We start from the raw sequence: 12,881 nt of genomic DNA, 5'->3' as shown, positions 1-12,881 counted from the left end.
ACAGTAGTCCTCGCGCTCAGTAAGTTACATTGACCTGATATTATGTTTTCTCATAAACCAATAAATAGTTTATCAATTTAAAATGTCTAGAAAAAATCCTAAATGAACATAGTAGAGCTTTCTGTCCTATTGTACCGTGACGTCGTCCAGGAATGTGAGTGTGAGCGCTGTTATCAGGTCTAGCTGTTATCAGTGAACATTGTGTTGTCGTGTTAGCAAAAAATTGGTGTGTTGATATTAACAAAATAAACTACCATAATGCTGATTTCCTACAAACTTAATTTCTCACTTTTCATGATTTTAGAAATCAATTTCTTTTCAATATTTGTTGCAATTTTAATCATCAGATTGAAAAAGAAAAATGTTTTCTATCAATAACTCCAAACTAGAATCATGGCCTCAGCTTATGGAAAGACAAAGTTAAGGTAGGCGCACACAGGTCGTAATCGGACGGATCGGATGATTAGATTTGATGCATTGTCTTCAATTGGAGTGCGCATACCTATCCGCATGACAACTGTTATGTAGACAACTAGAAGACAATTAGTAGACAACTGTAGACAATTAGTAGACAACTGTCTACTTACGTTGATGGAAAGATATATTTTCAAGATGTTTGATGTTTTTCAATTGGTAGTATTATAGTCCATTAGACAGCTGATTTATGATTAATAATTATAAAGTCTGATTTTTACGGTGATATTGGTGTTCAAAGTAGACTCCTTCTCCTTTTGTATTATCCTTATTAAAATGCAAAATTTCAAAAAACCGTATGTATACGTCGACGCGAAATTCTAAAAGGAACATACTCGTCAAATTTCATGAAAATCTATTGCTGCGTTTCGCTGTAAATGCGGAACATAAATATAAACATATGAACATAAAGAGAAATGCAAAACCGTCGACTTGAATCTTAGAACTCACTTCGCTCGATCAATACATAAGTCTAAAAAGAAACAGTCTGCTCTGCCAAAAAATGCAAGTCCAAATTATTTCAACAATTTTTTGTTCACTCTGTTACACAAATTGTTGGTGCTTTTACAGGAACTACTTCATGTGCGGTGCACAGAGTACCATTACAAAACTGTGTATTTGAAAAATGGAAAAGAGTGTCACCTATGGACTTGATAAGAATTGTAAATGGCTACAAGTGCTCGAGAAGCCCTGACATGGCTTATAATGTTTACCTTCTTATGAAGGCAGTCATTTCTTCAATAGCCTCACCACTTAGCAGACTAATCAACAGCTGTCTGGAACAAGGTGTCTTTCCTGATCTACAGAAGATTTCAAGAACAGTGCCAATCTTCAAAAAGGGTGATACTGAAGAGTTGTCAAACTACCGACCTATATCTCTTATCCCGGTTTTTGCAAAGATTATGGAGTCTGTGATGCTCTTTCAGCTTTCGGCTTATTTTGAGGAGAATTCACTCTTCACGGAGGATCAGTTTGGGTTTCGCCAGTCTATGCCTGGTGGAATCAATTCTTGATGCGATGGAGAAGTACTCAACTGTCATGACTCTCTGTAACCTCACCAAAGCATTCGATTGCGTATCTCATGAGATTTTGCTGGGGAAGCTCGTGAGATATGGGATTGGAGGAGTGGTCATGAAAACAATGGAGCAGTACCTTCTACGGCGTAGGCAGGTTGTAACAGTAAACGGTGCCAAATCACAGGAGCTTCAGGTCAGGTAGTATATTCTTACCAGGTGATTGTTGGGTAGCCTAATAATACATGATGTTTATATAATAAATATTATGATTATTGCATTTATTCTAATGTTTTATTATAAAAGGTACGGCAATGTCTGTCAAAGTTTCAGAAGGTGAAAGGCTTGATTTGGAGTTCGGCTTCTTTCTTCTAAATGCTAATATGCCGGTACCTATTATTATAAATGCTTTTATAACTTTATATTATTTAATTTATTAATTAATTATTAATTTTGATAATTTTTTTGCTAACACAAAGATCGTGTCTATTAACAAACAAAAACGTTGACCGCGCATGCGCAACTAATGTGTACGTTCTGTGTACAGTAAATTGTTCCAGTTCCAATCGTAAATTGTTCCATCACGTGACTAGTGCAAAATGTTCCCATGGAACGCCATTTCAAAATCGTTGGTTCAAGCTTTTGGCGCGCACATATAAAGTTGATTTACACTAAAATGTGTCGTTTACTAACTGCGCATGCGCAGAGAAGCAAGCAGACTACAATGATCGACCAATGAGAGCTCAGATAGTTGGAACCTGTTGGAACTGTACCAGGTCGGACAATTTACCACACTTTGACTGTGGGGCAGAAAGTTGGCGCTGGAACAGTATCTGTAAAAATTCCTCCCATGGAACGTGGAACTTTTTACTTGGTAAATTGTGAATCGGACAATTTACCACATTCCATGTACACAGAACGGGCCCATTGGTTAGTTCGACCTAGGAACTTGCCAACCACGAACTCTGTTACACGCTCTTCTCACGTTCCACTCTTGCTCCACCTGTGATCATGAATCGATATGCTCGAGTAACGTTCGATTGCGAAGCAGAGCGAAAGTCTGTACGAACCTATAGAGTGGCCGAAGCAGCAGGTCCAATATTTATACTAATGTGAGTACGTGACAATAACCTAGTGGCCGAAGTCGAGTGGTTAGCCTTTGTAAACCAGAGATCCCCGATTCGAATCTCGGTCAGATAAGATATTTTTCTCGGGCCACTTCCGTGTTTCGAATCACTCAACTCGACTGTTCAAGAGCAGTTGTTGTCATGCCAGAGGCTCTGAAATTGTTCATGTGCGTTCCGAAAACTTTGACACTACCTGAGCCAACCAGGTCACTCGACATTTATTCATCTATCCTAGATTTTTTCTTGTATATTGCGCATACAAGCAATAATATAAACTGTATTAGGAGAAAATTTATTTTAGATTCGTTTTCCCCAATGCGCATTACACACCATAATTTAATACTACCAATAAACAGGCAAATGTTGAAAAATCTTTAAACTGTTATATTAATGAGATATCCTACTAATAGAATACATTAAAAGCGCTAAATACCTGGAAACTTGTGTGGAATATTATCAATCGTGATTCACAATGAATAGAACAAGGATTATAAATAAAGAAATCATTTATCGTCATAAGTCTCTAGAACATCTGCCAAGTGCTCATTTTCTCTGGGTTTCTTGTACTGTCTTTTTCTATTAACGGGCTTTTTCCTTTTGTGTGGTGGAAGGGATTTTTTCAGTCCGTGGTCCTGCATCGATCTGATACCCTGTTAAAAAAACCAAAGCAGCCATTAATATTATATTTTTTAGAAATATTCATTTGATCATAGATATTTTTCGATCACAATATCAATTTTAGTAACATTATATAAACAAGAAACATAAGTTACGATCAACGCTGACTAAAGTAGTGATTATTGATACCATATTTACAATATTGAAAGTAACCAAAATGTAATCAAATTATAGCAAATGAAAATAGGATCTCAGTATAATGAACAAAAATTGAAGTCAGAGATATTTTTATTATATTATATTTATAGTGCTCAAATAGAATAAACGGCAGCATTGATAACTCTTGCTCAATAAGGCCTACTCATTATGTAACTTTGGCAAAAAAACTATAGATGGCTCAACTTTCAATATATTTCATACACTTTATTGCTTTATTGACACGAAGCACGGAATAGACAGAATTTTTGAAAAGGCTTTGGTGCTCATGGAAGTGATCATATTGACAGCATGAATATGTGTGGAAACTCCCATAAAAATAAATTGAAAAGCATGGCTTTAGTGTTCACACTAAGCCAGGTGAGAAATTATGCCACGCCACACAACTATTTTCAATTAGGTTTTTTGGATATAAATCACTGAACGAAATTTCTTGGAAATTTCCCTTTCATTTAAAGTTGGTATTTTTTACTCACTATTTTTAAGTCATTTTAGTCACTGAGCCAGATTCAATCATTAAAACAGAATTCCATTGGCGGCAAACGAAAAATTAAATCAACTCACTGTTGTATGGGCCAATCAATTGTGCTGAGCACAGTTTTAAATTCAGACCTTTTCCAAGTTATAATAGAAGATTTAGTATGTAATAGGTGGTTAGTATTATAAGCGAGTTAGCGAAACCGTTTTCTCTCCTTTTCTAGTTAAACGAACGTGACATCTAGACCCGAGCTGTAGTTTTCCAAGCTAGATATTTGAAAATTGTGTCTCCGAGTCGTCGGGGAATGTAGATAATAGAATTATCACACCTACGTAGCCTTCCTGACGCGACACAGAGTGTGATAAGGAGGAAAATTGCAAGATTTTACATTATAAAGAAAAGATGATAGAACAGTTCTCACGCCAGTCCTAAGGCTCTAGAAGCGACATAATTATTGGCCAAATATCATCCCCACCTTTTAAAGACAAATAGGAGACCAGTTTATAAAGATAGTAGTGGACCGATTCCTCCAACCGACAGACCAGATTACGTTCGGAGCACACTTTGCTAGGAGCAGTCTGAGAGTAAAATTGTAGATTAAATTTCTCAATTTCCCTTTTTGGGCAAGTCAAATTATTAATAAATTTGGTACATAGTTAGTTTGCTTTTATTCATGTATAAATTATTAAGTTGTGCCATGTCCTGAAAAGTTTAATTGTGTTTCATCATGTAAGGATAATTGTATCTTCAAATAACCGCTAAGCGGTTCATGTGCCACCCCTTTGACACCGCAACTTTATGTACCACCGCTTCAAGACCACCACTTCAACCTCTTCAAGAATCACCCCCTTCAGATCACAGGTCCAGGGACGTAAGATGACGTTAGTTACGACAAAATTCAACAGGTAGAAGATCACCGCGGACAACAAGGTACCGTAACCTCGACGATAAAACGACGTAGAGATCAACTAAGTGCAGTGCAGTGAAAAAAAAGGTTCATACAAGAATGTCAATCGAAAATGGGGATTCGAAATATTGATGCGTGAGTTAACGATGAAAACTAGGTTCCACGGGGTTTTCTTTTTTGATTTTTATCATGCATAACAGTTGGAGTTTTTCATAATAACCTGGAGTTTTTCATAATCACCTGGAATTTTTTATTGTTCGATAATGATTGTACAGCTTTGAGCAGTTGTTCTCCAACTATCTGTTGCTACAACGTGAAGGGGATAGCGTCTTATTGCACATTGACCTCTCACGATAGGAATAACTAAAAATGTTTTATTCTACAATTTTTCTTCCTTCTCGTCTTGTTTCATCCGTGTAAGAACTCTGATTAGATAATCCCACATGCCGCATGTGTGTTGTGCTGATATAACATGGCATAGCATTGAGCATTTTTCAATCATTGAGTTTACATCTTCTAAACTCGAATCATCTAAAAAATGGATCACCCTCAAAACGTTCTCATCCTTCCATGGTGCTTGATAGAAAATTCAGTTCACCAAAACTTGATTCAGATTTCTAGATAAGATGTTCTCTTAATTTTTGCTTGACACACACTGCAAAGATCCCAGTCAAGCACTCTAGTCTTCAATCTTTTCACACTGTGAGGTAATCCTTGCTGTGTATTCACGTCCATTTCAAAAAAATATTCATTAAAAGAATAAACAAAGCTGACAAAGACAGAACAGTAGATAAAAAGAGTAGAACGATACAAAACATGGACAAGTTATTATGAGTTAGGTATTGTATTGCATGGGAATAAAGAAATGAATGTGAATACTATTGTAACTGAATCTGTGGTTGCTACAATTATTACACTTCAACAACGCACATCACATTACGCAATTTCAGAATATATTCCAATTTGAACATGCACTGTCTTATAATCATTATACCAATCCGTTCCAATAAATTACATCTGGAGATGGAAAAATAACGACTTGACTTATAATAGAACTAGATAATCTGTATTTCTATAATAGACATACTATAATAAGAATGCTGAAACTTCCAACAATATTGTTTATTGATTTTTTCAACAAGAAAAGAAAATAGAGCACCTGGAGAACAAAAATACAGATGTCTTGTAGTACAAGTTGAGTTGATAAATTGTCATTTGCCATTCATGAAAGTCCGTTTCTAATTATAGTTACTTGGCTCATTGGCTGACTTGTCTCAACAAGAAAAATTATAACAAAAAACAAATTTTGATAAGAACTTGAAATACAAATTTTATTCAAAAAAGTGGATTTTTTTGGCAATATCTCGAGTCTCTTCAATTATGGAAAAGTTCCACAACATCAATATTCACGCTACAAACTTGAACTTGAAATAAACTGGAATAGACTATGAATTCTATATTTTGTGAATATTTGAAGTTTGGTTTTTGTTTTAACGGAAGTTTCATTATCAATTTATCTAAATTTGAAATTCTTTGTTTTATTCTGATTCATAGTTTCAGATTGAAGATTTGGTGTTGAAATTATAGAACATTATCTTTTTCTTATCGATTGGTCGTACAATGTAAACTATCTCATTAGCTAATGCCTGGAAAAACATATTAATGTATTATTTATCTGGAAGTTATAATCAGCAGTTGAAATTATGTTTTTAAAACATCCATTTCAAATTTTTGAGAACCTCAAAACTGAATTAAAGGGCTACAAATTAATGTGTTAAAAGGGGTTCATGATTGAACACTTTGGACAAGCATTAAAAAACTGTTCAAACTGTTGATTCTCCTATATGCAAACAAGATATTTTGATTTGGGCTTATTTGCAGAATTATTTGAATCTTCAAAAACTATATACAGGCCTACATTAGCATTTGAATGAGTGCAATCTCTCATCTGTAAACTATCTATTTATCTGTTCCATCTCATTATTTCGTCAGACATTAAAATATTATTTTGAAGCACTTGGTGTTTGGTATTTGTAGATGTAGGCCTACCTTGGAACTCAAAATCAATTATAGAAGCAGAGCAACGAGAGATTTAATAAGAGCCCATTCGTACTTTAATCATTGAACTTTACCACAATAATGAAAAATTACAGGTAAAAAATCGCAGAAAGAGAAAATATATCAATGATCCACTTGATTGTATTGTTGTACAGATTATTGTAACAAGTCATGAAACTAATTTTCACTAAGCTCGATTGGCTTAAACGTCATAGATAGAGTCTTTGAGGTGTGTCAAAGACAAAACCTGAAGTTACATTCATTTGAAAAAGGATCCCGATAGTCTATCAAGCATCAAGTAATAATTGGAATTTAACTTGAGTATTGGAATCTCACGGAATGATTTACCTTTAAAGCTTTTTCGCAGTGAGGTAGAGACTCCTGCACATCTTCTAGGAGTATTCCTCCCAATCCTTTCAAGTCCTGCTGCTTGAGCAACTTGAGAAGCTGCTTCTTGTCTCTTATCTTGTAAGCTGCTTTGAATAGGAACTTTCCTTCGATGTTAACTTCTATTTTGGGATTTCCCACAAGAGCTTCTGTTAACAGCCACTAGTCCACAGAAATTGACAATCAAAAACATCTCAAACAATGACAACAATCAAAACAATCAAAAACAGGGTAAAACGAAGAGGCTTTCATCTGACATCTACCTCATACCGGGTATCCAAAAAATCCTGGAACGCCTCAATATTTCACAAAACAATCAAGTTACAGTATGAAATTTAATCTAGCAGCTAACAAATGAAAAATAAAAAATAATCAGACCATTTTAACCCCCACCACAAGTGATAATTTTGTGGACTGAACTCAAAATTGTAGTGACCTTCAAAAACTTGTGAGAACCTACAGGTGGGATATTAAAATGCTTTGTTGACTTTGGGTTGAAAAGCATGAATCAAATCCATTCAAGCCTTTGAGAGTAGGCTATCTTAAAAGTAGTATACGCTACCTGTAGTCCGTGCGCAAATGTCATTCCATGGTCATTTTTGGGTAACAGCCGTGGACGTCTCAATTTCTTCGTTAGGTGTAGCATAATAAGGAACGTGATGATGATAAGTCGAAATCACAGGCAAAATGGCACCTCCACCCTGTATATGGCCACCTTGTTTTCGAGGTGATTTTGACTTATCATCATCACGATCCTTATTATGCAAGACCTAACGAATAAATTGAGATATCTTCAACGGCTGTTACCCAAAAATGACCACGGAGTGCCTTTTTCATGACATTTGCGCCCAGACTACTGAGATGAAAATAGATTTGGTTTTTTTGAAACTAGTTAGTTTTTGGTTTTTGAAACTGAAATAAAATATGTGTTATTTTATGTCGTAATAGAATAGTGAATATTTTATAGGAGACAGTATAATCATTCAACAAACCACAAACAAAATAATAATAAGTTTTTAAAATATGAGACATCACATATTTGAATAATGAAAATATGGAAGAGCTGGCAGTTTTGTCTTCAATTTGACACTTTTGATTTGGTCGATAATGATTGAATTAATTCCTAATTATGTAAAATTTGCCAAGAAATCCAATTGGCCGAGTAGGATGTTAGTAAATTCAATTTGAGATATTTCCAAATTATCCAGATTTCATTCTTGAGTTGGTATTTTAATTGATGACTTTGTAAATACAAGCCACCGGATAAATTTCCATTCCAATACCAATGCTCAGAAAAAAATAAAAATATCAATTATAATTAAAATATCAATTTTTCCTAAAATAATTAAATTCCAAATTCTGAAATTCAAGCAATATTACCTGTTTAACTTTAGTACCAATATCCAACTGATTAGTTTCGTCTAATATTTCATCAAGTGTTAGAGGATGATCATCTCCGTCCTGATGTCGTGTTTTCATATGCTTAACAATCTTGGCAAGGATACCAAATTTGTATTGCGAACTTCCAGACATTGTTTTGTAGCTGTAAAAAAGAAATTGTATTGCCGAAAATATTCAACTTTTTAAGAATTAATGGTACATTTGTCAGTTAGCCTACATAAATTAACACACACGTGTAGCCTATCATAGTTCATCACAGAATAACATTTAGAGCTTGGTTGTGATAGTGCACAATCTATATTTATTAAATTTACCAAGTTAAAATTGTTCACTTCCTAAACAAGAAAGGTTCTTTGGAATAATTGAAAGCACATTTTTTGACATACGGTATGAACACCCACAAGGAGTTTCAAACAAAATGTATAATTAATAGAGTAATCATTTATAGATTAACAACTACAGTACGGTAATAGATAATATTATAGAAAGTAATATAATCACTTCATTTTCTACTCTATTTCTATAGTTCTATTAACAATTTTTGGTATACGTAAAAAACTAAAAATATTCAAAATCTATTTCTTGAATCTTGTTGAACTTACTTGATAGAAGGAGCGGATGACGGAGTGGGGGGTGGCTTCGATTTCTTTTTTGCTTCATCTTTTGCAGTTTCTTTTTCCGGATCTTTTCTTTTCTTTTCGACACTAGAATAACATTTTCATAGATTAGTAGTTGGCTAATCTCTTGAAGTAATAAACACATAAGTTAAAATTACTCAGTCAATCTTAAGGTAGGCCTACTTAGTCAACAAGCAGCCACATGAGTTGAATCAATAGAAAATTTTTAAATTAAAATGAGAGATTTTTAAATAATAAAAAATGGTTGGAATAACAGCATTATTGCTAATTTTGGAAAGTTATTGCTTTAAGCCAGCTAACATAATCAACATATTTCAACTGTTATGCATTAGACATTCTACCCTGTTAGTATGGATAGTATTAGAAGGATTACAAATTGAATAGGCTAATAAAAAACAATTTACCAAAGGGAAAATTTTCACGCTAATGGGCTAAACCTTTACATAAACTGAAAAGTAGGCATTGTGAAGAATTTAATAAATTGCAATTTTTGCTTAGATATCAACTTTTAATATAGCCATTTCTACTCGAGAGAAGACTGATTTTATTATGCTATAGGCTATACTAATCATAGGGCTACATTATACCTCATCCATTCCCCACATTTATAGGATCGATGGCGTCATGTTATAAGTAAAATAACGGAAACTGAAAACACTAATAGATCAAGATGGCAGTAATCAAATTCATATAAAAAATTATTTATCGTACAAGGTGCCTGTTGCACAAAAGCCGGTTAAATTTTAACCGTGATTAATCACGATTAAAATTCAACCGGCTTTTGTGCTACCGGGCCAATGCCTTGCTCTTAAACTTAATGGACTTAAGACAGTCCCGATTTTTAAGAAGGGTGATCCTACTGATGTAGGCAGCTTCAGACCAATATCAATTGTACCGGTGTTGGGTAAGATCATTGAAACGTCCATGTTGAGGCAGCTGACTGTAGGTATATCTGGAAAGGAGCAACCTGATGGGCGATATGCAGCATGGTTTCAGGAAAGGCAGATCTACCACCTCTGCAGTGCTTTCATTGGTCGAAAGAATACATGTGGCTTTCGAGGAGCGCAAATCGGTTGACCTTGTGTTGTGTGACCTGACCAAAGCCTTCAACTGCGTGTCGCACAACATCCTGCTGGACAAGCTACATAGATATGGCATCAGGGACAGTGCATGGAGCATGGTGGCAGACTATCTAAGGACAGGAGGGAGGTTGTGTCGGTGATGGGTACCACTTCAGAGGAAAGGAGAGTAACACATGGATCTGTGCTTGGGCCGCTGTTATTTCTCAAACTCATCAACGATCTCCACCTACAGAATTCCAGTCTGCTGTTTGCTGATGATACTACCGTAGTTGGTAAGGGCAGTGGATCCCTGGAAGCTAGACGCTGTACACAGGAGCTGTTTTCTGAGGCTAAAGAGTGGTTTGCTGCAAACAAACTCAAGTTGAACGAGGCCAAGACACATGAGATGCTTTGTACTCTTAGCACCCACACTCCAGGGGACTTTGCAGTCACTTTGCTTGGCTTTGGAATTGATGCCAAATTAAATTGGGAGCCGCATATCGACCAGTTATGCAGGAGACTGTTTAGAGTAATCTTCCTGTTCAGAAAACTGAAAGCCTCCTGAGTCTCAAGAGACTTCTAATGATGTATCATGCGGTGTTTGGCATTCATGTGCAGTATTGAATTCTTCTCTGGGGCCATTCTCCACATGCCAATGACATCCTGCTTCTTCAAAAGAAGGCACTGCGGATCCTTACCTACAGTGACTTCATTGCCCATTGTCAACCCTTCTTCAGACGCCTGAAAGTGCACACCGTCTTCGGGCTGTATAATTATACTGGCCTCTCTTACTGCAGTGAAGATAAACAGGGCTAACATGATGAGTAGGTGTCAGGTGTATTCATACGGTACCTGCGGAAGGCTACAGTTGGAGATTCCACGCTGTAGGTTGTCAAGAGTGAAGGACTCTTTCCCAGTGTTGGCACTCAAAATGTTCAACCTGCTGCCGGGCTCGGTGAGGGATCTTCCTATAGGTGTTTTCAAGAAGAGGCTGTCAAGGTGGCTGATTGAAAGAAGCTATTACAGTGTCAATGATTTCCTTGGGGATAGCTTTGAGGGACTGTCATGCCATGCCATCTTGATTATCAAGTTAAAAGTTTTTTTATTGACGCGATCTATCCGGGAACACCTGGCTAACGATCAAGACATTGGATATATATATATTGGATGGTACTTTAGCCTAATAGCATTTGGGACAGGCCAACATTCAGAAATTCCTGGAAATCGTAATAATCCCTGGTTCTTAGGAAACTGGTCACCTCACAACTCTCTCGAGCTGAGGTCCAACTACTTCACCCCTGCAGGCAGACTGTTGAAGTAGCTTAGTGTAGTGCTGCACTCCTATAGCATAACCGTAAACGTCAGTCAAACAGCTCTCAATGCCTAGTGTTGAGGTAATGCACATCAGTCCAAGTAGAAAAATCTTGTTGATTTTCCTTGACGTACATTAGTCAGAAAGAGGAGGTGGCTGATTATAGTTAGAATACCCAGCCTAGCAAAAATTAGCTTGCAATGAGCAAGATGTTTGCTTGCAATATTGATCCTGGTCGCACTTGGAAAAGTGCATGATAATCCATGACCAGATGTCTCCTCAGATTTGAGACAGTCACTTGCTAGACCTAGGTATACTTTTAATGGTCAAGAATATAAAGTAAAAAGGTTGCCATTTACTATACATTGGGATAATTTTTTTCAATGAAGCATCTGCCAAATGTTCTCTACTGTAATCTATGCAATTTCCAAATTTGCCATGACATTTTGCAGCATATTCAATCAAATTCATACTGAACTCGTTGATTTTGGGCATGGGATATTTCTTGGTGGAGTGTTCAGGAAAACTGTTGTTTTTAAGTAAACTCATAGAATAAAGTTTCAGGTTTTCAAACCTCTGGTGCAGGGGCAAGACGAATTTAACCCTGTTTTAGGAAATGACACCGTCTAAGAACAAAGCATTTACAGTGAGTTGATGGCAACTCTTGTATAGTGTTTGTATTATTTCATTGTTTTGCACAGAACAACAAGCCACATTGCTCGATCCTAAACTCTGAAATAAGACTTTAAAAATCTAAATGCAGCTTAAAACAAAACTCAATTTGAACCTGAATTGTGTAAATTGGATATCAAACAATAGTATAGCCTGTATTATGAAAAATCTAAGTTACTATACCCATTAATGTTTGAAAATAGCAAACTTACGTTGGTGTAGCTAGCGCCCTTTTCTTGAACAACTCTCTCTCCCTCAACAATGCTGGATCCATTTCGGCTGATTAAAATAATTTCTTACGCGTGATATTATTTCGTAAATTTAATTAAACTTTGTAAAACTATTGTAAAAGCAAATCTAGCATTCTAACCTCTGAAGCTTCACTTGTCAAAACAGAACAGACAAAACAAACAGTTTCACTCAGACACTCACAGCTGTACAAGAAGTTCTCAATCCCGCCAAAAGAGGCGTTGCTGTAGTAAAAGATCATGAAATTAAATTTGAAAGTTCGTAAAGTTT

The 12,881-nt window shown here is 35.9% G+C and overlaps 1 protein-coding gene across 1 annotated transcript; it reads right to left on the bottom strand.

Annotated features, from left to right (window-relative positions):
* Positions 1–6,328: 6,328 nt before the first annotated feature.
* LOC111063228 (transcription initiation factor IIE subunit beta) lies at positions 6,329–12,775 on the bottom strand. Its single transcript, XM_039430926.1, has 5 exons — positions 12,575–12,775; positions 9,282–9,383; positions 8,659–8,821; positions 7,240–7,440; positions 6,329–6,479 (listed from the first exon to the last, which is right to left on the bottom strand). Exons 1-5 carry the CDS (start codon positions 12,634–12,636, stop codon positions 6,390–6,392), a joined length of 618 nt encoding a protein of 205 aa, XP_039286860.1. The 5' UTR covers positions 12,637–12,775; the 3' UTR covers positions 6,329–6,389.
* Positions 12,776–12,881: the final 106 nt, after the last annotated feature.

The sequence above is a fragment of the Nilaparvata lugens genome, chromosome 6 (assembly GCF_014356525.2).
Source record: "Nilaparvata lugens isolate BPH chromosome 6, ASM1435652v1, whole genome shotgun sequence".
In the NCBI taxonomy this organism is placed as follows: Eukaryota; Metazoa; Arthropoda; class Insecta; order Hemiptera; family Delphacidae; genus Nilaparvata; species Nilaparvata lugens.
The sequence above is the reverse complement of the archived record's forward strand: the minus strand, read 5'-3'. Positions and strand labels throughout refer to the sequence as shown.